The following is a 25,517-nucleotide window of genomic DNA, read 5'->3' on the forward strand; positions in this document are numbered from 1 at the left end:
ACTTCTGCACCGACGGTGATGTGGCTGGAACCACCCGTCGCGTAGGTTCCTCGCGGGCTTGACGCCGTACTTGCACATGATGGAGGTGGCGTCGACGCCGCGCAAAGGCTCTTGGGGCAATGCGTCGTCGTGGATGGGGCTCCTCCGCCACCTCGTGCGTGAAGAGTACGGCACGTTCAAGCTCTCGCCCGTCACGACCAACATCACCGAGGTCCTCTCCCCGTCTGTATTGCAGGAGCGCTCAAACATGCGTTCTAGACACCGATCGAGCGCATCTTGGTGTACCTCCAAGACGCCCGCGAGCAGTTTATTGGCATCGGCTTCATCCTCGCTCTCTACGGCCTCTGGCGCTTGTACGCATCTCGAATGTGCGAACACTTGACAATGACATGGCATGTACTAGTGACCCGGCCGACATGGAACGCCGCGAGACTGACGCTGCGCCGATCGAGGCTGCGCTCGGGAGCGCGCCAGAGCAAAAGGCGCTCGACGACTTGCTCTTGCTGTGCCTCTTGCACTACGTCGTGTGCTTCCACGCGCTCTCGAACCTGCCGCTGTACCTCGTACGTCCACCGCCTCGATGGATGCAGCAGGCGCATTGGCGATCGTAGCCGCTACCGCGCGCGATCCACAGCCGGTTTTGGATGCAACCGAATCTGGTGATCGCCATCTTCCTCGGGCTCGGGCTCGCTCGCATGCACGCAAGTCTCAACGCCAAAGTGTTTCGTGTCCTCGCCAGGGCCGGCGCGGTCGTCTCGGCGCTCGGACTGATCTACATGCAGCTCAGCGCCCAGTACCCGACGGCCAACCACGCCAAGGTGCGATCGCAACAGCTCGCGGGAGGCACAGTCGTGTGTGGTAGAAAGGAAATGTCATTGCCGCATACGGCCACGCGCTCCTTGATACGCTGCCACCCAACGCGATCCTGCTCTCGTACACGGACATCAACTGGAACAGCGTCCGGTACCTTCAAGTACGCTCGTCTGCATTGCGCGAGGAGACGACCGATCGTGTAGGAGTGCGAGAAGAAGCGGCCGGACGTCATGCACCTCAACTTTCAGCTCATGCCGTACCATTGGTTCCAGCGCCAGGTACATCGTGTCTTTGTATCAATGTACCAAGGATACGTAGCACGCGCTGTACCCCGGCGTCACGTTCCCGCAGCTGCTGCAAGGCGTGTCCACCGAGCGCGGCAGCAAGGGCTTTGAGCAGCTCATGCGCCGCTTTGTGATGCAGAACATGTACACGTTCCCAACCTCCATGTACCTCGACCTCCATGCAGTGGTACGTGTTGTCTTGTATCAAGTTGATACATCTATAGATGATGATAGAACGAATCGGCGCTCGGCAAAGACGGCTACTACAACGGATTTTACGTCACGCCGCACGGCATGCTGTGGAAGATCCACGAGCAGAAAAAGTTGATATCTTGATACTATTACGCGGCCATGAACACCATGGGGTCGTAGGATGCCCTCGATCTCGAAATGGAACAAGGACGTCAAGCAAGTGTGGAAGATGTACAATACGACGTTTCCCTTGGCCAACGCGGCGCAGTACCCGTCCGGGTCGTGGGAGTTTGTCGCGCGCAAGATCTACTACGACGGGCTCTACCAGCGTGCGCTCCACCACCTCCAGCACTGGGTCGAAACGTCCGCCAAGCTCGGGAAAGACACGACCTTTGACGAGATCGACGACTATCTCTTTGGCATGCGCGACATTGTCCATGCGCTCGACGGCATCTACCACATCGCAATGCCGGTACTTCGATCCCTCCCAGCGCCGGATTTTTTATTTTTGAGCATATTTGTAGATTTACTGCATTTCGTACCCGAAAAAAGACATTGTCAAGAACCTCGCGCTGAGCTACATGCGGTACCATGGCGCGCTCGCGATCGCAGACCGCCAGCCGGACCGTGACCTGCCCATCTCCAAGCAGTACGATACCGTCCATGGGCTGCAGGAAGGCAACATCATGCAACTAGGCTCCTCTCGGACATCCAAGACGAGGCGCTTCGCATGTGCAAGGAGTTTATCGAGATCAACCCCAAGGACAAGGACATTGAGACATTCCAAAAGTACGTCGAGTCGATCGAGTCGCCGCCCGAGCCCGCGCCAAAGCCCAAGAAGCTCAAGAAGAAGCTCAAGAAGAAGCCGCGGTCCGAGATCACCGAAGAAGAGCTTTAGGCAGTTGAAACACCGACTACGTATCTTGCAACAAGAGTGCTTGGAGAAGGAGGTCCGACGACCGCGACGACGGCGTATTGGGTGGCGACGACGCGGCCAGCGACGGGGGCATCGGAATCATGTCGGGGTCGTCCTGGCTCCACGACAGAAGGGTTGGAAGCGCCGTGTACGCGCGGTGGAGCTCAGGGCTAAATGTCGTGCGTGGTGTCTTCTTGTGGGGCGTGAGAGGCATCGTAGGCGATAGCATCCGGGGAAGTATCCCCACCGGCGTTGGCGGCAGGAAACCAACGTGCTTGGGGAAGGCCAGAAGCGGCGGGGGCACCACACGCCCGACCGAGCGCGGCATGGCGGCTTTGGACGGCGGCACCGCTTTGAGTGGTGCACTCGGTGGTACGCGCACCACCTTGGGCGACACTGTCAATGCCTTCTTGGACAGTCTTGCGCTTCCCGGTGCGATTGTAGCCAATGTCTTTTGTGGTCGGGGGGATGCCTTCTGTCCACGTTTAGCAGCAGGCTTGGTCGCTGGCTTGGTAGACAAAGCACCACTCTTGGCTTGGGCGGTCAGAGTCACTGGCCTGGCGGTCAGAGTCACAGGCTTGACGCGCGGAAGTGCGGGCTTGGCCGGCGTGCTGGCAGCGAGCGCTGCCACGTGGTGGCGCTTTGGTGTCGGTGGTGTCACGCCTTTTGGCAGCTTACGCTTGGCGACCGTGGTTTGTCCAAAGAGGATCTGCCGCGTCGCCTCGACTTGCAGCGTCGTCTGGAGGTTGGGCCGCGATGGCGGTGTAAAGGCCAGCGTCTTTAGCTCGTGCATGGGCAAGAGCGCTGGAAAGGTTCCACCTAGCACCCATATGAGCACGCACACACGCAAGCACGAGGCGAACTCGAAGGGTTGCCCACATACCGCTGTTGGGCGCAAACGAAGGGCTCGCATCTTGCTTGTACGGCGACGCAAGCGAGAAGGTGTCGTTGGCGGCCTGTTTCGAGCCTGGCATGCACACCTGCGTTGCAGCGCTTTGGCTGTCACTCGCGCGTGGCGGCGCATGGTGGCGTACGTTGCATTGCTGCATGTGCAGGTCGATGTGCGCCTTCTACAGCCAGGCTCATGGGCATGGATGACGACGACGACGATGGACGTAGTAGTACGTGGATCGGGCGATGGCACTTGGCGCATTGGGCGAGTTGGAGCGGCTCCATGAGCTCGCCCAAGCTCTTGCATGCAGGACGCGTCTACTCGATTCGGCTGCCATGCCCGCATCGACGTCGGCGGCGAGCGTACCTTGCAGCGGGCCATCGTGACACACGAGCGCAAGATTGCGAATGCGCAAGATCATCCGGTTGTTGGTGTTGAATATCCGGAGATCGCAGATCAGTTGCACACACACTATTTTCAACAACACTATTGTATAGCAGGTGATAACACTATTCTCATTGAACGCACATTTCGACGCCGCCTTGCGAAGACATCCGAGCCAAGGAGGTCTTATCGCAATGCATACATAGCCAATAGAGATGCGGTACACACAGGCAGTCCCTCAACAAGCACATTCTTTGCTCCGTATTCGACAACGCTACCACGATGCACGCATTAAATAACGCTATATCACGTATTTTCGGGACAATGCTCAAATGGTGTGATGGTCGCCCGCGCCAAAACGAAACGTGACTTCGGAGATGGTCATCGAAGCCCCATCGCTCGTGTACTGGCGGACGTCCGGGCTCTGCCTCCTGGACCTGCGCGAAGAGGCCGAGCAGTGCTACGTGCTTACCTGTGATCGCGTGGTAGGCTCTTGGTAGTTTTCTCAATTGCAACTCAAATTGCACTTATTAGGTGCCGATTCCATGGTCGGCTCAAAAAGCGCGCTGCCACGGTGCGTGCGCTCTTCAGCTTTTGTTGGATCCGATCCCGTCACTGCCGTAGAGTACCCGGCGCGGCAAGCTGCCTTTGGCCTCCTCTGCCCGCGCGACAGGTCAAAGGCGCAGGTCCAAGTCGACTGGTTCCTCTCCGAGACGATTCGAGTGCAGCAGTTGCCGTGGCGTTGCCTCGCTTTCTACATCGTCGACTCGGACGACACCGCAGCCGAAGCCAACGCACTGGGCCTCGTCGGTGCGCAGACGCCGCTCTTCCCGCAACCGCGTCTCTGGTCGCCCAACGCGCTCCTCTTCGAGCTCGTGCCGGCCGTCGTTGGTTCCAAAGCCGGCCCGACCGCCGCGGTGATCGACCTCGCGTGTGGGTCGGGCCGCGACATGGTGTATTTCGCTGAAGAAGTCCTCGCGGTCCAACCGGACCTCTGTAACCGGTTCATTGGCGTCAACGACAACCGCAGCGGTCGCAAGAAGGGTCTCGCGTTCGCATCCCGTCGTGGCGTTGGCAAGGTCGTGGACTTTATCAAGATGGACCTCAACAGAGTCGGGCCTTTCTCACAGCACGCATGGGGTCCGATCCAGTGTGTTTATGGCTGCCGCTTCTTGAACCGACGACTCTTTGCGGTCATCCGCGCTTTAGTACCGGTGGGCGGTGTCGTCGGCTGGATGCATTTTTGCGCGCCGCCCGATGGAAGTCCGTGGCGCTGGGCGCACCCGAGCCAGATCTCGGACATTCTCAAGCTGGGCGAGCTTCGCAGACGGTTTGAAGACTGCTTTGAGATCCTCGTCGACACGGTTGTGCCCGACACGGACCACGGCCGCCCCATGAATGTCTTTGTCGCGCGCAAGCGAATGCACCCAACAAAGGGCGCGTTCCTCGTTTAACGTCAAGTTGCTGCACAAACCACTCGACTAACTACTAATACCTACCAGAGTAACCAGACGACATACTCCACAGCGGCTGTGTCGACTGTTGGAGTGGGTTTGGCGGTCGTCGGGAGCTCCGTGACGTCGTCTCGATGCCCAAAGGTGCATGCTGCAAGAAAGCCCGAACGGTCCAACTGGAATGCCTGCAACATGCTGCGACGGTGGTCGACGCTCCAGGAAGAAATCAACCTTGGGCACTCTGTACATCCGGCTGGATAAGGGATACCATGAGCGTGCAGCGGTTCGATGCGATGCGAAATAGCGCAGTCAAGAAGCATGCCTCGCGTTCATGGGCGTTAGATCTCCCGAGGCTCCGGTTTGACAGGCGGCGCCTCCGCCGCAGGGGTTACGTAGAGCAGTGCACCAGGGAGGCTGTCCATGCTTTCGTCGAGCGCCATCCAGTTGTTGGACTGGCGCGTGCCGGGCGACATATAGAGCTCGATCGGTGCCAAGCACGTGCTAATAGAGCGTGCGATGTGAACGTTCAGTCACTTCGGACGCGTCCTCGTACCGGCCATTGGTGTCGTTGAGCGTGTCGTCGATCGCGTCGCCGCCGAGCAAGTGGTCCTCGGCGCGGTTTAAGAACCGGATCGTGTTGCGCTGGAACGATAGGATCGGGTACTTGAAGCAGAGATCCTTGAGCTGTAAAGAAATTGTAAAGTTGCTACTCCAGAGAAGAGAGACTTACCTCGACAAGCGCTGGCCCCGTCGCCTTGAGGACGCGTCCGACAGCCTTGCGAAAGCACACGGCGTGCTGGCGCACAGCGTCGGCCCTACGCAGTGAGCACGCATCAAAGACGCACGGTCGAATCACGAATGAGCAGGACGTACACCGAGGGCTCCATGAACGGCGAGAGGAGCGATCGGTAGTCGAGCGGCATGACGAAACGGGCCGTCGACTCGGCCGCGACATGCCAGTGCATGGGCGCTACAATGTACTAGGCAAAGGGTCACGTCAGAGTACCTGTGCTCAGCTACGCACCTGGATCACAATGTGAAGGCGATGCTCTTGCTGGAGCGAGCCAAACGGCGTGACGTCCTCCATCTAGCGCGACGCGAGGTAAGGCCATGGCGGACGCTCGTGGCCGGCGTACCACGCGATCATACATCTTGAGCGTCTCGTTGAGTTGGCTCTGCAGGTCGTCGATGCGGTCTGAGAACTTGCGGACTCTGTCGCGGAGCACGGCAAAGACGAACCGAAGGTGCTCGCGGTCCGAGGGCTGGAGCTCGATGCCCATGGCATTGAGCGTATGGAGGAGCGCTAGTCACAGCATGCATATAGAGCGTCAACCTGCGGCGCATGTACCCATCGCGGCCTCGAGCTCATTGATCTGGCAGAGAAACTCAAACTTCTGCCGCAGGTCCACGTCCATCGGCCTGTTCGATTCCAAGTTCAGCGCAACTCGCACGAGATTGGCCAAAAGTCCAGTGACTTTGCTTACGATGATTGGTGCATTCAAAATCATATCGACCAATCCAACGGTAGTACTAAGAAAGGCGCCATTTCCATTTGAAACTGGATTCGGAAACACTGGATTGGATTGGAACGCCAACAGAAATAATACTACCGCGCTCATGCTGCTGATCACGCCGCGTACTCCATTCGATAACCAAGGTACACGGTGTCGTGGAGAGTGTAAAGAAGGAGCCGGGCAGCAATCACACCGCTGAAAACGCTATCCGACACCTCCCAGCATCATCATTTTCTGTCTGCTCAGGAAGATCTGTTCATGACCAACGGTTCGAATCCCAGGCTAGCCATCGTTTTCGTGGCATGTACAGCCCGCCTTGGATGTTGTTCCTGCCGCCTTGGATGTTGTTCCTGCAGCCATGGACATGTCCTTGGTACGGTTCTCCTCTATGAAGGGGGTGTGGCTCTCTGGACGTACCACATCCTAATGAGTAGAAGTGCAGCGACAACGCATGCAATACTATCGCATGTGTAATATTGTCAAATTGTCTGCTACTATGTACATGTCCTATCGTGTGTACACCTTGTCATGCCAAGCGTGGCACTTCGATATCCGGATAGACTGGCGGGGCCTTCCGGAGGCGCTTTCAACGCAGTTGGCACCGTTTGCTCGTGCTTCTTCACAGGAGCGCAAGAGAGCGCTCTTTTAAATTTATGCTCTGGCGCAGAACCATCGACACGCGTACAATAGTGTCATGTCGTGCCGACGCGGCGCTCGACATACACTATTTCCCGGCGAACCTTTTCTCGCCGCAAGGCGCGTGGCGTGTTCTCTCGCGCGTGGATTGGTCAAAAAGCCTGTTTTGGGGGTTGATTCCGCCAATCCAGTGCATTCTTGTCTTGGATTGGCTGAATTCAAAGGGGAGCGTTTTTCGAATTTCCAATGACTGGTTTCCGGAGAGTTCATTTTCGGATAATAAGCGGCGGCGGCAGATGAACGACTTGAACGACGGGGTTGTCGGCCTGGCACCGGATGATGATGTGGGCTATCCGGACACGCTCAACGGCCTCGACGGCGGCTTCAAGGAGGACGACCAGGACGACCACCATGAGAGCGCCCACGACGCGTCCCTCAAGGCCGCCCGCGGCAAGCAGGCCAAGGGCAAGGGCCTGCCCATGTCAGCCGGGTCCGCGGTCGCCAACATGCCACCTCCGCCGGCCCAGAAGCGCAAGCGCGTCGTCGTGTCGCTGTACCAGAAGCAGCAGGCGCTGCATCGCCTGGAGAATGGCGAGAAGCCCGTCGACATTGCCGCGCTGCTTGGCATCTCTCGGCAGCAGATCTCGGACATCAAGAAGAACAAGGAGCGCATCATGCGCTTCTGCGGCGATGCCAAGCACCTCGCGTCGCTGCGCCGAAAGACGCTCAAGGTCTCGGACGACGAAGCCTTCCCGGCTGTCGAGCGCGAGCTGTACCGATGGATGATCACGGAGAAGTGCCACGCCAAGCCTGTGACACACGAGGCGCTGCACCAGAAGGCGGCCGAGCTCCTCGCGCAAGTGACGGGTAACCTCATGAAGACGGACGACCAAGGTGGCTGGCCCGGCGTCTCGCCGGCATGGATGAAGAGCTTCAAGAAGCGCTATGGCATCAAGGAACTTGGCGGGCCGATGCCCACGTACGATGTCGAGGAAGGGGCGATCAACATGGGCATGCCCCTCGAGTCGAACGAAGAACTCAACCTCAACCTTATGAACAACGTGCACGCGAACCTGCATACGCTCGGCGAGATGGGCATCTCGATGGAGACGGACAACTTGACGGCCGCGTACAACCAGGCTGCTGCCGCTGCTGCCGCTAAGGACGGCGTTGCCAAGCTCTCGATGCCGATCCACCCGAGCATGCTTCTCGAGACGATCCACATGCTCAACGGACGCATGGACGCCCTCGAACAGATGACCCGCGAGCGCATTGCGCAGCTCGACGCGCGCATCGACGATATTTACATGGTCGTCCACCCCAAGCTGAAGCTCGGGAAGGATGCCAACCGCAACGCGTACAAGGTCGTCTAAGCGTCACTCGATGTAGCGTCAGAACCGTCTTCTACCGCATATATATACATTAAACTACTCTTGTCCGTGGTCTACTGCCTCCTCTTCACTTTCCGACGTTGACATGGGCCAGCATCCGTGGTCGCTCATTGCTCGGCTTCTCGCGCTTGATCGGCGGCAAATGTGTCGTCGTCGCCGCCTTGGCCAACTGTGCGTGGTCGTTCGGGTCGAAGCCAAGCTCGTCGAGGGGCGTGCCGTACTCGGCGAGCTTGGCGCGGGCGGCTTGCGTAAAGTCGTGGAGGAGCCGTAAGACAATCCCGAGCTCCTTCTCGAGGTCGCGCACCTCTTGGTTCTTGGCCTCCATGATGTCTTCGAGCCGGCGCTTGACTTGGCCGGCGACGCTCGGGTCAAGCTGCGCATGCGCGAGCACTTCGTTGAGCTGCGCGTCCTTCTGCTCGAGGACGTCGCCCATGGACTCGAGCTTCTTCTCGAGCAAAAGGTTCTTGAGGCCGTTCTTCTGTTGCACGTCGTAGATGCTCGCTTGAAACTGCGCGTGGAGCGCATCGTACTCCTTCTTGACTTGGGCGTAGCGCTGCGTGAGGACTTCGTGCTCCCACGAGATGGTCGCGAGGTCGTCCTCGAGCACGAGGAGCTCTGCCTTGGCTTGCTTGAGCGCAATCTTGTCGTTGTCGTAGCTCTTGATGTTTTGCCGCAGTCGCTCCACGTCCTAGCATGCGATGCGGAGTGTCCTGGTTTGAAACGATATGCTGTACCAGCAGCGCCTTCTTGAGTGGCTCCGACATGCGCTTGTTCTCTTGGGAGATCTCAAACATGAGCTTCTCGTCCGTCGCTTCCTTCTTCTTCATCTCGGCGACCTCTTCCTTGAGCGACTTGATCAAGTCGAGGTTGTTGTGCGTAATGTCGTTGTAGTAGTTTTGATCTCGCCAAACGCCTTCTCGTGCGACGTCATGAGCTGCGCAATATGGCTGTTCTTGCGCTCCTCGATGCGCCCGTCTCGACCCGTCGCGTCGACTCGAGCTCGTCGCGGAAGAGCTTGCGCTTGCGCTCAAACTTTTGCTGCAGCTCCTTGGCGTGGCGCTCAAACTCTTGCCGCAGGATCGTGATGCGCTTGTCTTGCTCCTGGACGACGCCCATATATCGATGCTGGTAGAGAGAGACATGTGCTACGACGCTACCTGCTTGAGCGTCTTGAGGTAGTCTTCATGGGACAATTCCATCTCCTTGAGGTCGAGCTTGAGCGACCGCTTGTCGGTCTTGAGCTCGCGCTCGGTCGTGCGATGGTCGTCTTGGCCGAGCTTGAGCGACGTCTCGGACTCTACATGGTCATACGTGCAGAGATCGGATCCTCGCGATGTCTGTACCTGTCTTGAGCGTCGTGATCTCGTTCTGGTGCTCGTACAAGAGATGCTTGACGCGTTGCTTGTAGACCTACACCGCCAGGATGAGGACGCTGCTGCCAAGATGATGGAGGCGCGACCTTGATCTCGACTTGATGCTTCTCTTCGAGGTCCTGGCGCTCCCGCTCCTTGTTGCGCAGCTCGGCCTTCTTGTCCTCGAGGTTCTTCTTCTCGACGATCCAGAAGTAGTTGATCTTCTCGCGCTGCTGCTGGAACTCGTTGAACGCCTCTTCCTCCTTCTTGGCCTTCTCCGCGAGCCGCTTGGCGTCCTTGATGAGCGCTTGGCGCTCGGCCTCGTTCTCCTTGGACCCGTCGGCCTCCTTGCCTTCGCCTTCCTTGGCCTTCTTCCCCTTCTTCTCCTTCCCCTTCTTCCCCTTCTTCGGCCCCATCGGTCTCGCTCTGAAGCAACGGGACCGGAAAACATCGTCCGGATACCACGACTTGTATCTTGAAGGGGCGTGATGACTTGACACATTGATACGGCTGGGCGCCACCCAGAGGTCCACGTACGCAGACCTCGTCCTGTCGATGCACATCGTCCTTGCCACCGCCCGATGCTCCATGCAAGACACGGTCGTTCCCGCACCGGAATGGATGCGTCGAGAAGAACTAATATACTAACATCGCATCGACTAACTAGTCTTTCTCGGCAACTGAAACGACGGATTCAGACGCCATGAGTGACTTTGTCGTGGATGCAGTCGCGCAGTTCATCGAGGGCGACGCGTGGCGTCTCCCGCTGGAGCGCTTCCTAGCGGCCCACAAGGCGGCATTTCTCGGCCGTGCGCGCGCCGACGAGCACACATTGGGCCAGCACGCGGTGTTTTCCGAGTTTACCGAGGTGGCCGAGCGCCTTCTCGAGGCGATGGTGCTGGACCTCGGCTGCGACCCGTCGACGCTCCTCGATGCGCTTGAAGACGCGAGCAAAGGGGTTCGCGCGCAGAGCACGCGCGTCCTCGTGCAGACGCTCTTGTCGTACAACGACTTTGGCGCGTTCTGCGATCGGATGTTTGCTTACGTCCGAGCCTCGGCCGAGACCGCGACGCGTCACGCGATCGCACAGCTGGCGTCGTCCGAGTGGGTTCTCCAAGATGTGCTTGCTCGGTCGCTGCTGGAAGCCTCGGTACGTGCCATGCTGGACGACAATAAGACGCTTTCTTATGGCCCCAAAATGCCAAAATCCAAACAAATGATACATACATGAACGAGATCCGTGCGTAGGACGACGACTCGCTACCTGCCGAAGACGCGCCCTATGTCCCGTGGGCCCGCGTCATACTCGAAATGACGGCGACGTACCGACGCTTGGCCGCCACCATCGATGGCGCAGGTAGATACATACGCACGAAATGGCACCTTGGATAGATGCTGGCGCAGAGGCCGAGGAGCTGCGCGCGCGCATCACGGAGCTGCAAGCCACGCTCACAAAAGAGGTGTGCACATCGAACGAGCTTGTGATGGTAGCATGTGGCTGCTAGCGTCTTCGCGTCGACCTGATCGTCGCCCAGCGTTTGGCCGACGAGAACGCGCAGATGCGCTGCCGAATGCGGCAGCTGTGTGGAACGAGCATGGACGCCGACGCCAAGGTACTCGCCTTCCTCACAGTGCTCGAGCACATGTGCGTACGTATGCGCAGCAAGAGGCGACCATCGGCGACGTCTGCGACCGCCTCGACGCGATTCCGATCGAGCTGCGAGAGATCAAGCAGCGCTGCTTTGCAGCGACGAATGTGCGCCCCGCGCACTTGGACGAGCTGTACCGCACGTCTCTTCTAGATATGTTGGTGCCAATAGTGTCTGTTGTAGCTACCTCTTTTTAAAGGACAAGGTGCACCACAAGCAGGATTTGGCCCAGTGCGAAGACGAGATCGCGTCGTTCGTCTTCGCGCGCTTGACGCCGACGGTAGTGCTTTTCACGCCGCCAGTAGTCGGCTCTAAAGGACCATGGGTATTAGGACGCGCCGATCGTGCGAGACATTTTGCAATGGCTCTTGCTTGAATCCGAAGCCATCGAGTTGGGCAAGGAGCTTCAAGCGCTCAGCTTTGCCAGTCCCCGCGCCGACGCCAAGGATGAGGACGCGGCCGACCGCTGGGTGCAGACATGGAGCGACCACGATATGGCGTACTACTACGTCAACAGCGTCCTTGGGACGTCGCAGTGGGAGCCACCGCAAGCCAAAGACGGAAGCCCGATCCTGGGGTTCTACGACGAGGCCAACAATTGGCAGCCGTACGCCTTTGGTTCTGCGAATGTGCATGCGACGCCGAGCGAGATGGCCCCCGACGCCAAGGCTTTGATGCGCCAGGACGACGACGACGACGCTGCCGCTACGACGCTCTGTAGCGACGCCTTGACAGGCGACGTCGACAGGCCGGGTGCGAACGACAGGCCGGCTCTAGTCGCACTCGCGTCAACGGACACCGACCACGCGAATCGCACCCACGTTCGGTTTCTTTCGCGTCGTCGCGCATAAAAGCGGGAGCTTTTGTAGGCTGTCGACGACCGTCTTGCCTCGTCGTCGTTGCCGTCCGACGTCGCGCTGGTAATGACATCCATGTTAGCGTCGCTGGGTAAAGTAGCGCTTGCGTACCTCGAGTAGCTGGACATGGAAGCCTCGCTGCAGCGCGTGCTGCAAGAGCACGCCGACGAGTCGCGAAAGCTCGAATTGACGCTGCAAGGTACCGCACGCGTCGACCTGCAACCAACCACGTGTTTCTACGGTGTGCATTGTTATTCGTAGTGGAACAAGCACGCCAAGCTCAAGACATTCAGCGGCGAAAGGCGCAGCGCCGGCAAGAGCGCCAGATGCGACGGTCGTCGAAACCCCACGAACCTACGAGTGTGCCCACCGTGCTTCCGGCGCCAGCGCATTTGAGTACGCTCGTCCGTCTCACGCAGCCTGCAATTAACGCTGCATGCAGGCGTCTGCCTCCCCGAAGGCCGCAAGGTCGACTTGATGCAATTGCTCAGTGAGACAGACGAGGAGCAGCGACGCTCGCGGCGCGGCCTGCCCGGCAAAAGCGGCGGGCTCAATGTCACGAGCTTGATGTACCTCGCCAAGAAGATCGCGCCCAAGTCCAAGTACATTGACATCGAAGAGACGTACGCGTTGTAGTAGGTTCTATAGTATTATGCCGCAGGCATGCTTGTGAGAAGATTTCTGGTTTCTTCTCGTCCCATTCATCATCCGCACCTGGGAGCTACCTGGGAGTAGTCAGACGACAAGGTCGGACTGATGCGTGTCCGTCCATCTGCTCCTCGCGCAAGAGTCGTGTCCAGGCCGACCGCTCATCCCGTCGACGCCACCACGGATACCACGACAGGTGACGGATGCCGACATCATCAAGATGAGCTATCAAGATGCGGTGACGAGAGATTCGCAGCATAGCAGCGCGTGCAGGTGCGCAGAGACAGGCCGCTGCGTCAACAGTACTTGGGGCGAGGAGGCATACGCCCGTCTACCTACGGGTACCTCCTCAATTGCACGAGGCGCACACTCAAAACGCAACAGAATAAGGTTAGTGGATTACAGAGACACAGCCCTCTATCATGCTCGCAGCATCCCGATCGAGTATTTAACAACGTGGTCAAAGATCGGGCTGTTCACGAGTTCGTCGATGAGGTCGAGGTCGTCGGACGGCGGCGCCAGGAGCGGCTCGGGCGTAGCAATCGGCGTCGAGGCGGCCGCGACGAGTCGGTGGTGCCGAATGCACATGCCTTCGCGCCGCGCGTAGGCGTCGCAGTGGGCCGTGGCGCAGAGGCGGCCGCCGCCGTGTCGGATGCAGCGCTGGCGGGCGTGGGCCTGGCGCGTACAGCCGGGCTCTGTGCACTGCTTGTCAATGTGCGGGTTGTGCTTGGAGCAGAAGCGACCCGAGCGCACGTTGGTCGAGCAGGCCGGGTGCTGGCAGCGGCGCTTGCCGCCATGGCGCACGCAGAGCTGGCGCGCGTACACCTGGTTGGTGCAGTTCTCGACGTGGCAGCGGTCGCGGTACCGGTGGAACGTGCACTTGGCCGACCCGTCTTGGGGCACGTTGGAGCACGTGTGGAAGCAGCAGCGCTGCTTGCGGCGGTGCGGCATGGCAGATAATTTCAAAGTGCGGAAACTGATCGCACGCTTTGCTTTGCACGCACGTCGTCTGGATGCAAGGGCGAATGGCGTCAGGAGCTGTTTATGCTACTTCGCGGCTGATGTCCAACTGTGCGCCCATGCGGCGAGGAGGAGAGTGGGAACACGGAAGTCGTCGGCAGCTGAATCTTTCGACTATTACGCTTACGTACGTACGCTCAATCGTGGCATGCTCGCTACTCGCATTCTCGAGCCCAGGTGCGCGAGTAAGCACCGGGAATTATCTTGTTGGTTTGCGCCTGCGTCGGGTGGCCATGTCCATTGATGTCGTGGGACGGACGCACCGGTAGTAGTAGGTACAGTGGCGATCCTCCCGTTGGCGATGGAGGCAGCACCTGCGCAGGTCGATTACACGCACGCAGCAGCCGAGTCCTCTTGTGTAAACCATTGAAAAGTCATCCAATACCGCGCTCTTGGGTGGACCCCCTTCCATTTATGGACGGTTGTTCAACCGCATTGGACGTGGCGTGAGGTTATTGCCGCCGCCACATGGAGAAATCTGGCGCTGCGATGCGCGTAATGCCGAGAGGCTCTTGGCGTTCAAACGTCCAGACGACCGGCTACTACTGGCAATACTATTTACAAAGCTCGTCAATGTTGGCACTTGGGGCATACGTCGAGGCGCACAACCGGTTGGTAGATGATCACGTCCCGCCGCCTGGTGGCGTGAACACGTTGTGGCGCTGGCGCGCCTCGACTGAACATTTAGTGGACCTGTGGCGATGGTCGAGACACGCATTGGCGGTCGCCGCGACGGCGTCCGGTGCGAATGGCTCGGCCACTGGCGCCGGCTCGATAGACCACCCATGGGCACGGACAGGGTGGGTCGATTCTGCTGATGTCAGCCGCGACATTCCCTCGAACTCTTACCAGTGAAGCCTCTCAAATAGGACGTAAACAGAGCATCGTTGCAGGGATGATGGCGTATCTTCTGTACTCCAACTTTAACTTGTAGGCACATCTCGCGTCCACGTTTCCAGTCGCTCTAGGGCAAGGGTTCCTGCTCGGTGTCACGCATTTGTGAAAGCATTTCTTAAAAAACGGCAATTTGCCGCACATATCCCGCAATCTCACAGACCAGCCAATCACAACACCGTTTCCCATCCTTCATAGCCAATCCGATTCACGCGTTCGTCCTGTGCGGGTGTTTTGCCACTATTTGGCACATTGCGGGATTTTGAGAAAGACGCATTTGTTGGCTCGCTAGACAGGCGGTCTTCAACGCATATAGCATGAGCTAATGGGTAGCCTGTGCGGTATGGAAGGTACCCTAGTAGGTTTTATGCGAGGATGCGTTTACACCACGATGATGATAGAGCACAAGCTGGCGCTAACAAGTGGGCCGCGACCAAGTGTCGTCGGGCAATGTCCTGGCACCGTTGCTGCGACTCTGTTGTCGCAATGAGAGCATGCGCTATCACGGCGCTGACAAAGCTCCTCTCTGGTGCTCCAAACGCGACGCGAGAACCATTCCTGGTGCATCGACGCGTCCGAGAACGCGGCAGCGGACGCAAAAGAGAGTGAGCCCTTCTCGCTGAAACAAGGTGCTATTTCTACTATTGCTATTGCCATTGCTGCTGTGGGCGCGAGCCACGGGGTGTTATATATATGAACGTGTTTTGCGTTATCTTCGTTGTTACAAAGAGTTCGCATACGTAGAGACTAGCAATTTCCTTCTTCTTCATTCACTCGCCAGGCCGTGGCTGCGCAGGCGTTGCTCTTCTGTAGTCGCGGGGTATTTGTCGTGATATTATTATTCTTGGGGGCCGGGAAATCGTTTAAAAAGCCGACGAAGAGTCGAAGATTCGGACGTCGTCGAGTCGGCGATCCCACCGGTTGCAGTTGCGGTCTGGTACTGTACAACAATACATCAGGGTACGTGATAAATCTGTGCACGCATCTGCTTCGCTACAGTAGGTATCATTGAAGTCTTCGCCTGCCCTCGAGAAGGACCTAGGGCGCAACCATGCGGAGGTTGTGCCCCACCATGATTGCACATCCAATGCGTTCACAGCCAGCGTACAATGATGTACTGGTACACCCGGGTGTGGCCATTCTCACCTCGACCGAGGAAGATTTAGCTGAAAGCCACTGAATTGGGCTCCATGGTCCCCGCTTTGGAGGTCCCTTGCCGCGCTCCTCGTCTTCTTCATTTGAGATCCCTGTCTACGCTGCATACTCTTGCACGGCTGCTCCCATTGCCGACATGTACCGCCATGGTAATCTAGTGGCAGTGCCCAATCGAGCTCGCTCGACATACGCCGTCGTCGTCATCCAGCATCTTACTTGCGACGTGAAGACCCTTGGCAGCACTTCGATACCCTTCGTACCCATTCTTTTCATGACTGTTCGCTCCAGTGTGCGGGCGAGGGCGTCTCGAACGAGTCGCTTTCTCCTCGTGAAGAAAAGTCACATTCGGAGGAGCGCCAACCCAATTCCTCATGTGCGTAGTACTGGCTAGCAGGCCTTCTTGGGACTCGCAAGGGTTAATATAAGCCCTGAGACTCTTGTAGTTGGTAAAATTAATCCAGCGGCGATGTACCCTTGTCGACGGACACGCCGAGCACGTTACGTGCATGTAGTCCATCCAATGCAATACGATGTTGGGGCATATCCACATCGGCGACAAAACGAGCGGGAAACATAGATATGTGGGTTCGATTCGAGCAAATAGACCTTTGGTAGAGACCGGGAGCGTCTTGATGGAGAGACGCTGCGGGGGTCATACACCCGACCGACCGACCGCGTACTCGACGACGTGGTCGAACACGGCGCTGTTGACGAGCGACTCGATGAACGCGAGCTCCTCGTGGGGCGGGACCGGCGCTGCAACCACCTCGTCGTCGTGCTCGCAGATTTCGAGCAGCGCGGCAAAGTCCTCTTCCGACATGGTGTTGGAGTCGTCGAGCGACGACTCGGCCGTCGCGAGGCGGTGGTGCCGAATGCACATGCCCTCGCGCCGCGCATACGCCGAGCAGGTCGCGACGCTGCAGAGCCGGCCGCCGCCGTGGCGCACGCATTTTTGGCGCGCGTGGGCCTGGCGCGTGCAGCCCTCCTCCGAGCACTGCTTGTCAACCTCGGGGTTGTGCTTGGAGCAAAAGGTGCCGGTCCGGACGTTGCGGCAGCAGCCTGCGCGTTGGCAGCGGCGCTTGCCACCGTGGCGCACGCAGCGCTGGCGGGCGTACACTTGGTTGGGACAGCCCTCGACCTCGCAGCGCTCGCGGTACCGGTGGAGGAGGCATTTCGTGGACCGCGCCAAGGCCGGGTTCGCACAGTCCTTGAAGCAGCAAATGACCTTGCGTCGGTGGGGCATGACTTGTGTCCAATGAAGCAAGTTGCCAACTGACAAGTGCCGTCTGACACGGCGCCATTTATACTACTCTTGCAGCGTGGGATAATGAATGGGTGCGATGCAGTCGTCGCCACCTGAGAAAGGGCTCGTCTGTCTAGCCACCGGTGCCACTCTCCAAGGGCTCGGAACCGCCCGCACGGTGGCGCCGACTGCGCCAGCGGCATGCCGATCGAGTGCCAACTTGTTGGCGGCGGCTGCAAAAAACATGCGTCGCTGTAGACCACGGTCGCTCGGACGCTGCTGAAACTCTCGCCAGCTTGTTTCGTTACCACGATCCCAGGATGTTGATGATAGCTCCCACTCTCATCCATCGACGGAGCGGCTTCTTCCCTTCTTTCTGACTCCGCTGCTGTCGTGGCGGTGCCTGGAATCAATGCACGGCGCCGGCATCGTCGCTGGTCCAAACGCCACAGCGCCACGCCGTGTCACGATGGCCCGTGTGATTGGGTGCGCACAAGGGTCAAACAAGCGTTTTGTTGACCTTCAGTGCACCGTACTTGCCACGCGGTCGAGGCACTCACGTCATAGTCCATTTGCTGGTGCGTTTACATAGCAGTTTCTTTCGCGCGTCTAGACGAATGGACCCAGCGGAGTTTACTTGCGTTTACCGAGGACCGCCATTTCGTAGCTCGTATGAGTGCAATCGAGTGCATCGCAGGGCTTGGGCGAGGTGTAATGCAGAGGTGACGCGCTTGTCGCGGCATAAAACCGGGGCAAATTGCCGCTCGCCCCTGTCCCACCGTGCATGGGTTGGAACTCGATGGCACTGCCTTGCAGCTGTGCCTTCGCGTTGCTATTTGCAGCTCAATTTGTGGGTAAGACGGCTCGTAGACTAATCGCAGTCTGTAATGGTCGACACTTCGCCAAACGATCTCGTTTGTTGTCCCTCGCTGAAAGATGTACGTAGTACTCCTGCGTAGCTAGGTGCAAGGTGACTGCTCAACATCGAATCTGTCTGGGTGCCAATCGCACGCCGCCACCGTCGCACTCACCGTGCCAAGATGCATTGCATTATTGCTCACGGTACACACGCAACACCGCCGCCGCGAGCGTCAAGTGCGGCAAAGTCGCGCATGGCCTCCTTTTATGCAACCGTAGAGCCATGCGATGACAATATCTCCACACTCGGTCGGTAATGCAGAAAGCTATGGACGTACAGAGAAAGGCGCCGAAATATTCCTTGGCTGTCGTGCGTGGCATCCCACCGTGGATTCGAGTATCTTCAAGCACGAACGACGTCGGCGCGACAGCGCTATCACGGCCACAACCAAGCGACACGTCAGTCCCGTCGAGTCTGCTAGAGACCACTGACGATGCGAGTACCAAGCTAAAGTTCTGCGCCTCAGTCCGACAATTATGGTTGGACTAGATACCTAGTCGTCGTGGCATGGGAGATGGCGGTTGCAGCGATGGTTTCGTTTGAGAGCACGACCGACGACACTGGCGCGTGGGACTTGGCCAGTGTCGTGGCCTACGTCGCCGACGACGCCGCGGTCGTCAACCGCCGGGATAGCAGCTCGGGTCGATCGCTGCTCCACGAAGCGTGCGTCCACGGCCAAAAGCACGTAGTGGTGTACTTGCTCGAGCACACGCCGTGCGACCTTCATAGCACCACGATGCTCGTACGCCTTTGAGGATCTGTGCTCGAGCGATCGCGTTTTTCGTGTAGGGCCGCGCGACGGCATTGCACTTGGCTGTCCACGCAGCGCACCGCAACCTCGTGTTTTGGCTCCTCAGCTACGGCGCCGATGCGACAGCCAAGGACCGGTGGGTCTCAAGTGCGAGTGCAGCCTCAACCTCGTGCATAGATTTGGGTCCACGCCGCTTCACTACTGCACAAAGCGAACGATCGCCCAGCACTTGATGCAATTTGGCGCCCGTTGTCTGACCAGCAACCGCGTACAAAGGACACATGATATGGGGTTGTCTTCGCTCACCCGAATACTACGTAGCGGCGTCAGACGGCTGCGTTGGCCATCAAGACCAACGTGGACGCGGATGCGGACCTCAAGGAGTTCATTGCCAACGTCGCTATCCAAGAAGCCGAGGCTCGAAAAGCGGCGATGCGCGCCGCGAAGCGTCCGAAACTGCTGAAGTAATTACATTACCGTATTTGTCGGACGTTGTTTTGTGTGTTCTGTGACAGAAGTGTACGAAAGACGACCAGTTGAATCAATTAACCTATTTGAGGTGATTGTGCACTTGTCCAAATCGCTTTTTTCCTCCTGGATAATAACACGCAAAAGACACGCCTATCGATTTTACTCCGCTGCAGCATCGTCATCATTAAGGTATGACCGGTCAGATCCTATTGGGATGCTGCGATCGCAGAAGGTAAGGTATGACCGGTCAGATCCTATTGGGATGCTGCGATCGCAGAAGGTAGAAGCTGTCACCTCGCAGCGATATATAATAATCCGTGTCCTGGCATAATCGACCGGCGCAATCCGTGGTACGAACAGCGTGGAGCGCATGCGGTATGACGTCGTAGCCATGGACTTGGCGCAATCGTATCCTATCTGGCTCCTGTCTCTTGTCTGTGCATAGTCCATTGTAGTTGCGTTGAGTAGCTCGAGCGAATCTAGTGGGAGTAGGTGGTACCTTCGTGCGCAACGACCGATGAGGATGGCATGCGACGCGAATCGTTCGTGTTCCAGGCGCAGCATCCATCGATGCAGCCCATCGCTCGTGCAGTCGCTTGCCTTCCTTTTCGCAGCCGACCGGATTGCCTTGCACTGTCTCGGGCCTGTCGCAATGGAAGTTTGCAGCGACTTGAAATATGAAGTACGGGTACTCATGGCGCGACTGGACACGAGCGGCTGCGCCCCGAGCGTGGATCTCAGCAAGCTTCTCGCTAATACCTTGTCACCAAGAACGAGGTAGTCGATGGTGAGAGCAGAGTGTGGCGAGATGCTTCCTCAGAAGGAGCCCGGGTCTGGAAACGGCTGTGAGCGCTGGCGTCAAGTATTTATTTCGATGCACCAATCACAATCAAGTAAAAATAGAACAGCCAATCACAAGGTCGTTTTAACAATCCAGTGCGACCACTTCAACCGTGGCAGCGTTGCGCTGACGCAGCTCGGCACAGCAAGCACGTGCCTACTTCTTTTCAAGAAAGAGGTGTTGCAGACGCGAAGCTTCAAGGATTCTGGTCCAACTCGTCCCTACACGCTGGCTCGTGCCTTGAAGTTAGCGTCGAGGTGCATTCCGCACATCAGGACAGTTCGTTGATGGCAGCTTCTGTCTCTTTTGGCGTCCCGTGCCGCATGATGTCGTGGCCTTGCTGCAGTCGCAGTTGAAGTTTACGTGCTCGTTCCTGGATGTTTCGTGATTTTCTGCAGCTGTGTTTACAAGCCCTTGCCGTTCGTGATCTGCAGAGTCGGCAGCATGTTCGACAGTCCATGGCATCCCGCGTTGACGAATGCAAGCCAATTGGATATATATACCGTAAATGAAGATCTGCTACTTCTTTCGAACGAGGGCCGAGCTCGCGTGGGCCGACGAGACGTACGCCGTTTCCATGCGCTTCTCCCGCGCGAGCTTCTTCTGGAGCGCGATGGACTTTTCGTGCTTGGAGCGCGTGTCGATGCTGTGGGGCCCAATCTCGGACCCGTTCTCAAAGACCTTGCGGGTTGGAATCCGGTTCGAGCCGTGGAGGAGCTGGTTGGTCGTGCACCAATCTTTGCTGTCGCCTTCCTTGCCCGACGGGCCGTGGGGAAAGAGAAGGCTGTATGAGAGCCCCGACTGCGCCACGTATGCTTCGGTCTCGTGGTGCACTCCGCGCTTGTCTTCGGGCGGCGGCTTCAGGCGCGGGTCGGAGAAGTGGTCTTGGACCTCGGACCGCCCGAGCTGCGGCCACTCGACGCTGCCTTTCGCGAGCTGCGCGCCAAACTGGTCCTCGACGTAGTTGCCAACCTTGACGGTCGACGAGAACGCGTTCTTGTGCCCGCTGATGCCGTACCCATTCGAGCTCATGCTTCCAACCTAATTTTACGCACTGCAGTTTCTAGCTCCATTTTAGCATTTCCAATCCGACTCGAAACCCTACTCCCGACATCCCATACGACGATGAACCGACATTTGGCTTGGTCGCCCATCGCGAAGACGTCGAACCACGGGCCTTGCGATCTGTTCTTGAATGCAATGACGACTGCGTCAGCCGAGTGAGAGAGCGCTTCCAGAATACTGGCGATGCGTCGCAACCAAGACGTCTGCCGTCACGACGCTTGCCGCGAGCGTGTCGCATGCAGACGAAGCGGTGGACTCGCTACATACATGTAGCGACGCCTTGGGCGTGGAACTAATCGTAGGCCTTGGCGGTGGCTTCAAGCCGGGCTCGGGTCGGGCTGTGTGTCGATGCGTTAGGAGCCGTTGCGGACGATTGTCTTGACTGTGTGTCGATGCGTTAGGAGCCGTTGCGGACGATTGTCTTGACTCAAGTCGCCAGGCAACGTCGCAGCATTTACCCGACCCTTCACGTATCATGCGCCGCTGATACATTGATACTCATGCCATCGATCCCCTTTTGTGAACCAAGATACGTCAAGCAAAAAAGCGACCGTGTTTTCTTCGATACGAAATGGCTCGTGGGTCGTCGGCAATTACTCTTCTTGCAGCCGGACGTCGACGACTTGGAAGCCTTCGAGGAACTCCTTGTAGCTAATGTTGCCGTCACGGTTCGTGTCGAGGTGCACGAGCAGCGCTTCGATCTGGTCTTCGCTCAGCGGCATCTCTAGAATCGCATTAAAGGTTGAGATGCCGGCGCGGAACTCGTCGCGCGAGATGTTGCCGCTGTTGTCTTGGTCAAACAGCCGGAACGCCGACCGAATGTGGATGCGGTGCTGGTAAAAACGTTCGAGACTTGCTGCAAAATCGTCTGCTGCCACGTGAGCTCGCCCTTGGCCAGCATCTCGACTTCGCTGTTGTCCTTGACGCTGAACGCCGCCAGGAACTCCTTGTAGTCGATCGTGTTGCCGCCGTCGAGGTCGATCGCAGCCATGAGCTTGGCCAAAAGCGCGTCCGAAAAGTTGAGCCCGAGCTGCTGCAGCGCTGCGTAAAACTCGTCGGTTTGGAGGACGCCGTCGCGGTTGGTATCGAACCGGTGAAAGTTCTCCAAGAGCGACCCGTCGAGCTGGAAGAACGCCTTGCCGATCTGCAAGAGCGCGCGCATCGTCTCAGGGTCGAGGTTCTCCATGGGCACGGGCCCGATCGGCTGGTCGCGCTCCGACGTCCGGCGCTGGAGCTTGCTTGGCGCGTTGAACGGCGCAGGCGGCGCCGACGACGCCACAAAGCTGCCTTTCTCGGACGGCTGGTTGCGAATGTCGGTAAAGATGACCTCGAAGCGCTGGACAAACTCCTTAAAGTCCAAGCGGCCGTCGTCGTTCGTGTCGGCCGTGCGCATGAGCTCAAACATCTACCATCATCATCGTTATCATCATGTTTGCTTCGAGTTGGCGATCGCACCTGCTGCTCGGACAAGCCCGTGTCCATGCCCTTGAGCGTCGCCATGAACTCATCGTACTCGATGGTGCCGTTGGCATCAGCGTCAAAGATGCGAAACGCCTAGTCGGTATCAGGGCCCATTCCATCGACACATCGCGTACATGTTCGATGCTGCCGGCGCCCATCGCGAGGTACAGCTTCTTGCAGATCGTCGAGATGATACTTTCTTGCCATCCTGATGCGTCGACCGCCGGATTCTCAATGCGATAGCGCGACAAGAACCTAGAGACCGCTTGAGTCGTCATTGCACGCACAGGATACGTGTACTTGGAGTAGTTGACGAGGTTGTCGGCGTCCGTGTCGGCGAGCTTGGCTTGGTACAGCAAGAACGGCAGGTCGAGCCCGAGGACGCTCTTGAGTGCCTCTGCCCACACGAGGCGCGGCACTTTGCCGTTGGCCTCTTGGTCGTGCTGCGTAAAGTACCAAAAGAGATCGGCCTTGTGGTCGCAGATGCGCTCGGCGATCATGCGCAGCGCGTCGCCTTCGAGGTTGTCTTGGAGCTTGCCTTGCTCCTCCTCGGGCTTTTCCCACTCGGCCTCGGTCATCGGGTTGCCGTAAAACTGCTGGATCTCGGGCTGGAGGTCGGCGCCGAGCGTCAAAAACGCGCCCTTGTTCAGCTGCGTGCCGCAGTAGCGCGACGCCGAGAAGAGCGTGATGAGACGGCCGCCATGGAGCACATCGTAGCCTTCGGGCACACACTCGTGCGACCGAATGACCTAATGCTCCTTGTCATTTCCATCGTATCAAGTTGATACAAAGCATACCAAGGCCACACGGTTGACGGCGCAAAAGTTGTTGGTGACTTCGTGGCCAAACTCGGTGCCGGCGCCGCGCTCCGATGGCTGGCGGCTCTACGTCAAGTAGCCTCAGAAAAAAAGCAAGCATCGCTTGCAAGCACCGCAATCGCGCGCGGATCGCTCCACAGCATGTCTTCGTAAATCTTGTCTTCAAAGCCTTGCTGGTGCAGCGGCGGTTCGCGCTTCCGGCTAATGCCACGGATGTGCGCGAGCGTCACGTTGTCGCAGGAGAAAAGACCGCCGTGCACGACGAAAATCTTCTTGAGCACAAGCGCGCAGAGCGGCAGCGTATCAAAGAACGCCTATCCGCTTCCAGCTTCGTACAGCATTCCTACATCTTGGAGACGGCGGACCTGGAACATGTTATAGACGACGCTCGCGCGGGCCGGGTCGCCTTCGTTCGTGCCGTCGTACTTTTCCCAGATCTCTTCCTCAAAGCCCATCCAGCTGTTTTGGTTGCGCGACTCGTGGTTGCCGCGGTTGAGGAAGACGCCTTCCGGGTACAGCGACCGAAAGCAGAGCAGCGTCATGACCACCTACAACGCCACCATCTCGCATCGTGTCGCAAAAAGGAGGTCGGCCGTACCTCCGTGCCGTAGAGACCGCGATCGACAAAGTCGCCGTTGAACAAGTACTTGTTCTTATTCGAGGGTAGCCCGTTCGTCGTAAAGATGGTAAAGAGATCCTATCCTCGGCCATGGAGAGATGGAGAGGCGGGTGGCGTGTACCTTGAGCTGCCCGTGCAAGTCGCCGACGACCGTGAGCTTCTCACCGGCGTTGACCGTGATCTCCTGCAGCGTCGGGAGCTGGCCGAACGTGCGCTTGGCTTCCGTGAGCACTTCCATGACGTACCTACGCATTCATGAGCGCATGCATGCATTCGGCGCCTACTTGGAGTGGAGCACCGTGCCCTTCTTGAACTGCTCGAGCATGTCGAGGACGTTGGACAAGCGCAGAGGGAATTGGAGGCGGGGACCATGGTAGTCTTCCGCAACCGACGACACGCTGTGCGAGAGGCGCGGCCCCTTGGACTAGATACGAGCATGGCATGTTGCATCCTCCGCAGCAAAGGATGCATACCGTCTGCCGCGCCAGGATCGAGAGTGCTTGTGACGCCGACTTGATCTTCTCGGCACGCTTCATGTTGAGCTGCTCCTGGTTGTTGTCGAGCATGTTCCACATCGACGAGAGGACGACGGACGTAAACTAATGCATATGCGATGATCATCCGTCATGGAGATGAGCGCAGGAAGCGACATACCGCGTTGAGCGCGCGACGGCGCTTCCACATGCACTGGATGATGCACGCCGCTGCGTCCTCTTTGGTGTACGCCTACACGGACGAGGATGATGCTTCGAAGGATTATGTAGGCGCATGTACATGGAGGTTCTCTTCGCGGACATAAATGCCATGGAGCGGCTTGCAGGCAAAGTGCTGCTGGCCATCTTGCTGGCAAATGCCATCGCCGTCGCCCACGGGACGCTGGAGCTCGACGCCGATCAAGGCGCTGCGCGCCGCCGGGACGTATCGGATGACCTGCACATACACGGCATCAACCTTGCATGTCATGTAGCATGCTCGTACCCCAGCATGCTTCCCGAAGACGAGGACTTGCTTCCCGACCGCGGCCTCGAAGGCGAGCGCGGCTGCCATGTCTGCTTCGCCAGCCAGCGACATACCAACTTGGAAATGACGTGAAATTAATTTTGCAATCTTCCGTAATTTTAAACCATTGCCGCATTCTGTATTTAGCATTTGTATGTTGAATTGACCATAAGATTAGTATTTTCGTTAGTCAGTGGGACGGCGTGCGCCTGGAAAACAGATTGGCCAAAAAGATACCTGTTTCAGCCAATCAAATGCGTTAAAAACCATGCGTGCGCA

At 58.1% G+C, this 25,517-nt stretch overlaps 12 protein-coding genes across 12 annotated transcripts; 5 read left to right on the forward strand and 7 right to left on the reverse strand.

Annotated features, from left to right (window-relative positions):
• Nucleotides 1-76: 76 nt before the first annotated feature.
• On the forward strand, nt 77-2,237 carry SPRG_12458 (hypothetical protein; the record flags this gene model as incomplete). Its single annotated transcript, XM_012352371.1, has 11 exons — nt 77-211; nt 259-353; nt 404-563; nt 612-818; nt 863-973; nt 1,017-1,091; nt 1,132-1,284; nt 1,332-1,420; nt 1,470-1,761; nt 1,814-1,938; nt 1,986-2,237. 11 exons carry the CDS (start codon nt 77-79, stop codon nt 2,185-2,187), a joined length of 1,644 nt encoding a protein of 547 aa, XP_012207761.1. The 3' UTR covers nt 2,188-2,237.
• Nucleotides 2,238-2,375: 138 nt separating this feature from the next.
• Nucleotides 2,376-3,478, reverse strand: SPRG_12459 (hypothetical protein; the record flags this gene model as incomplete). The annotated part of the gene is made up of 6 exons (XM_012352372.1): nt 2,376-2,680; nt 2,731-3,024; nt 3,089-3,185; nt 3,240-3,275; nt 3,331-3,414; nt 3,464-3,478. 6 exons carry the CDS (start codon nt 3,476-3,478, stop codon nt 2,376-2,378), a joined length of 831 nt encoding a protein of 276 aa, XP_012207762.1.
• A 380-nt stretch (nt 3,479-3,858) lies between these two features.
• SPRG_12460 (hypothetical protein) lies at nt 3,859-5,004 on the forward strand (the record flags this gene model as incomplete). Its single annotated transcript, XM_012352373.1, has 3 exons — nt 3,859-3,966; nt 4,016-4,055; nt 4,106-5,004. The coding sequence occupies 3 exons, from the start codon at nt 3,859-3,861 to the stop codon at nt 4,933-4,935; spliced, it is 978 nt and encodes a 325-aa protein (XP_012207763.1). The 3' UTR covers nt 4,936-5,004.
• Nucleotides 5,005-5,273: 269 nt separating this feature from the next.
• Nucleotides 5,274-6,386, reverse strand: SPRG_12461 (hypothetical protein; the record flags this gene model as incomplete). The annotated part of the gene is made up of 7 exons (XM_012352374.1): nt 6,284-6,386; nt 6,072-6,238; nt 5,960-6,022; nt 5,809-5,915; nt 5,666-5,750; nt 5,489-5,619; nt 5,274-5,436 (listed from the first exon to the last, which is right to left on the reverse strand). The coding sequence occupies exons 1-7, from the start codon at nt 6,348-6,350 to the stop codon at nt 5,274-5,276; spliced, it is 783 nt and encodes a 260-aa protein (XP_012207764.1). The 5' UTR covers nt 6,351-6,386.
• Nucleotides 6,387-7,359: 973 nt separating this feature from the next.
• SPRG_12462 (hypothetical protein) lies at nt 7,360-8,534 on the forward strand. Its single transcript, XM_012352375.1, has one exon. It carries the CDS (start codon nt 7,382-7,384, stop codon nt 8,456-8,458), a length of 1,077 nt encoding a protein of 358 aa, XP_012207765.1. The 5' UTR covers nt 7,360-7,381; the 3' UTR covers nt 8,459-8,534.
• A 9-nt stretch (nt 8,535-8,543) lies between these two features.
• Nucleotides 8,544-10,244, reverse strand: SPRG_12463 (hypothetical protein; the record flags this gene model as incomplete). Its single annotated transcript, XM_012352376.1, has 6 exons — nt 8,544-9,164; nt 9,211-9,423; nt 9,458-9,577; nt 9,634-9,773; nt 9,820-9,886; nt 9,936-10,244. The coding sequence occupies 6 exons, from the start codon at nt 10,242-10,244 to the stop codon at nt 8,544-8,546; spliced, it is 1,470 nt and encodes a 489-aa protein (XP_012207766.1).
• A 282-nt stretch (nt 10,245-10,526) lies between these two features.
• On the forward strand, nt 10,527-12,984 carry SPRG_12464 (hypothetical protein). Its single transcript, XM_012352377.1, has 12 exons — nt 10,527-10,978; nt 11,077-11,185; nt 11,233-11,288; nt 11,334-11,441; nt 11,492-11,610; nt 11,661-11,757; nt 11,810-12,230; nt 12,255-12,298; nt 12,347-12,397; nt 12,455-12,533; nt 12,596-12,730; nt 12,777-12,984. Exons 1-12 carry the CDS (start codon nt 10,532-10,534, stop codon nt 12,968-12,970), a joined length of 1,860 nt encoding a protein of 619 aa, XP_012207767.1. The 5' UTR covers nt 10,527-10,531; the 3' UTR covers nt 12,971-12,984.
• Nucleotides 12,985-13,402: 418 nt separating this feature from the next.
• Nucleotides 13,403-13,936, reverse strand: SPRG_12465 (hypothetical protein; the record flags this gene model as incomplete). Its single annotated transcript, XM_012352378.1, has 1 exon — nt 13,403-13,936. Exon 1 carries the CDS (start codon nt 13,931-13,933, stop codon nt 13,403-13,405), a length of 531 nt encoding a protein of 176 aa, XP_012207768.1. The 5' UTR covers nt 13,934-13,936.
• A 2,679-nt stretch (nt 13,937-16,615) lies between these two features.
• SPRG_12466 (hypothetical protein) lies at nt 16,616-17,317 on the reverse strand. The gene has a single exon (XM_012352379.1). It carries the CDS (start codon nt 17,292-17,294, stop codon nt 16,704-16,706), a length of 591 nt encoding a protein of 196 aa, XP_012207769.1. The 5' UTR covers nt 17,295-17,317; the 3' UTR covers nt 16,616-16,703.
• Nucleotides 17,318-18,742: 1,425 nt separating this feature from the next.
• On the forward strand, nt 18,743-19,432 carry SPRG_12467 (hypothetical protein; the record flags this gene model as incomplete). Its single annotated transcript, XM_012352380.1, has 4 exons — nt 18,743-18,955; nt 19,003-19,100; nt 19,142-19,232; nt 19,286-19,432. The coding sequence occupies 4 exons, from the start codon at nt 18,743-18,745 to the stop codon at nt 19,430-19,432; spliced, it is 549 nt and encodes a 182-aa protein (XP_012207770.1).
• Nucleotides 19,433-20,747: 1,315 nt separating this feature from the next.
• On the reverse strand, nt 20,748-21,331 carry SPRG_12468 (hypothetical protein). Its single transcript, XM_012352381.1, has one exon. It carries the CDS (start codon nt 21,306-21,308, stop codon nt 20,796-20,798), a length of 513 nt encoding a protein of 170 aa, XP_012207771.1. The 5' UTR covers nt 21,309-21,331; the 3' UTR covers nt 20,748-20,795.
• Nucleotides 21,332-21,934: 603 nt separating this feature from the next.
• Nucleotides 21,935-25,286, reverse strand: SPRG_12469 (hypothetical protein; the record flags this gene model as incomplete). Its single annotated transcript, XM_012352382.1, has 15 exons — nt 21,935-22,193; nt 22,220-22,746; nt 22,797-22,895; nt 22,937-23,057; nt 23,103-23,551; nt 23,600-23,686; nt 23,734-23,934; nt 23,986-24,168; nt 24,219-24,317; nt 24,361-24,484; nt 24,524-24,663; nt 24,713-24,838; nt 24,894-24,965; nt 25,014-25,169; nt 25,218-25,286. The coding sequence occupies 15 exons, from the start codon at nt 25,284-25,286 to the stop codon at nt 21,935-21,937; spliced, it is 2,712 nt and encodes a 903-aa protein (XP_012207772.1).
• Between the last annotated feature and the right edge of the window lie 231 nt (nt 25,287-25,517).

The sequence above is a fragment of the Saprolegnia parasitica genome, assembly GCF_000151545.1.
Source record: "Saprolegnia parasitica CBS 223.65 unplaced genomic scaffold supercont2.98, whole genome shotgun sequence".
In the NCBI taxonomy this organism is placed as follows: Eukaryota; Oomycota; class Saprolegniomycetes; order Saprolegniales; family Saprolegniaceae; genus Saprolegnia; species Saprolegnia parasitica.

Coding starts and splice junctions, on each gene's coding strand:
- SPRG_12468 (XM_012352381.1), bottom strand. CDS start 21,308: ATGAGCTCGAATGGGTACGGCATCAGCGGGCACAAGAACGCGTTCTCG.
- SPRG_12466 (XM_012352379.1), bottom strand. CDS start 17,294: ATGCCCCACCGACGCAAGGTCATTTGCTGCTTCAAGGACTGTGCGAAC.
- SPRG_12462 (XM_012352375.1), top strand. CDS start 7,382: ATGAACGACTTGAACGACGGGGTTGTCGGCCTGGCACCGGATGATGAT.
- SPRG_12464 (XM_012352377.1), top strand. CDS start 10,532: ATGAGTGACTTTGTCGTGGATGCAGTCGCGCAGTTCATCGAGGGCGAC. Junction 11,289..11,333: donor AAGCCACGCTCACAAAAGAG/GTGTGCACATCG, acceptor TGTGGCTGCTAG/CGTCTTCGCGTCGACCTGAT. Junction 11,442..11,491: donor GCATGGACGCCGACGCCAAG/GTACTCGCCTTC, acceptor ACGTATGCGCAG/CAAGAGGCGACCATCGGCGA.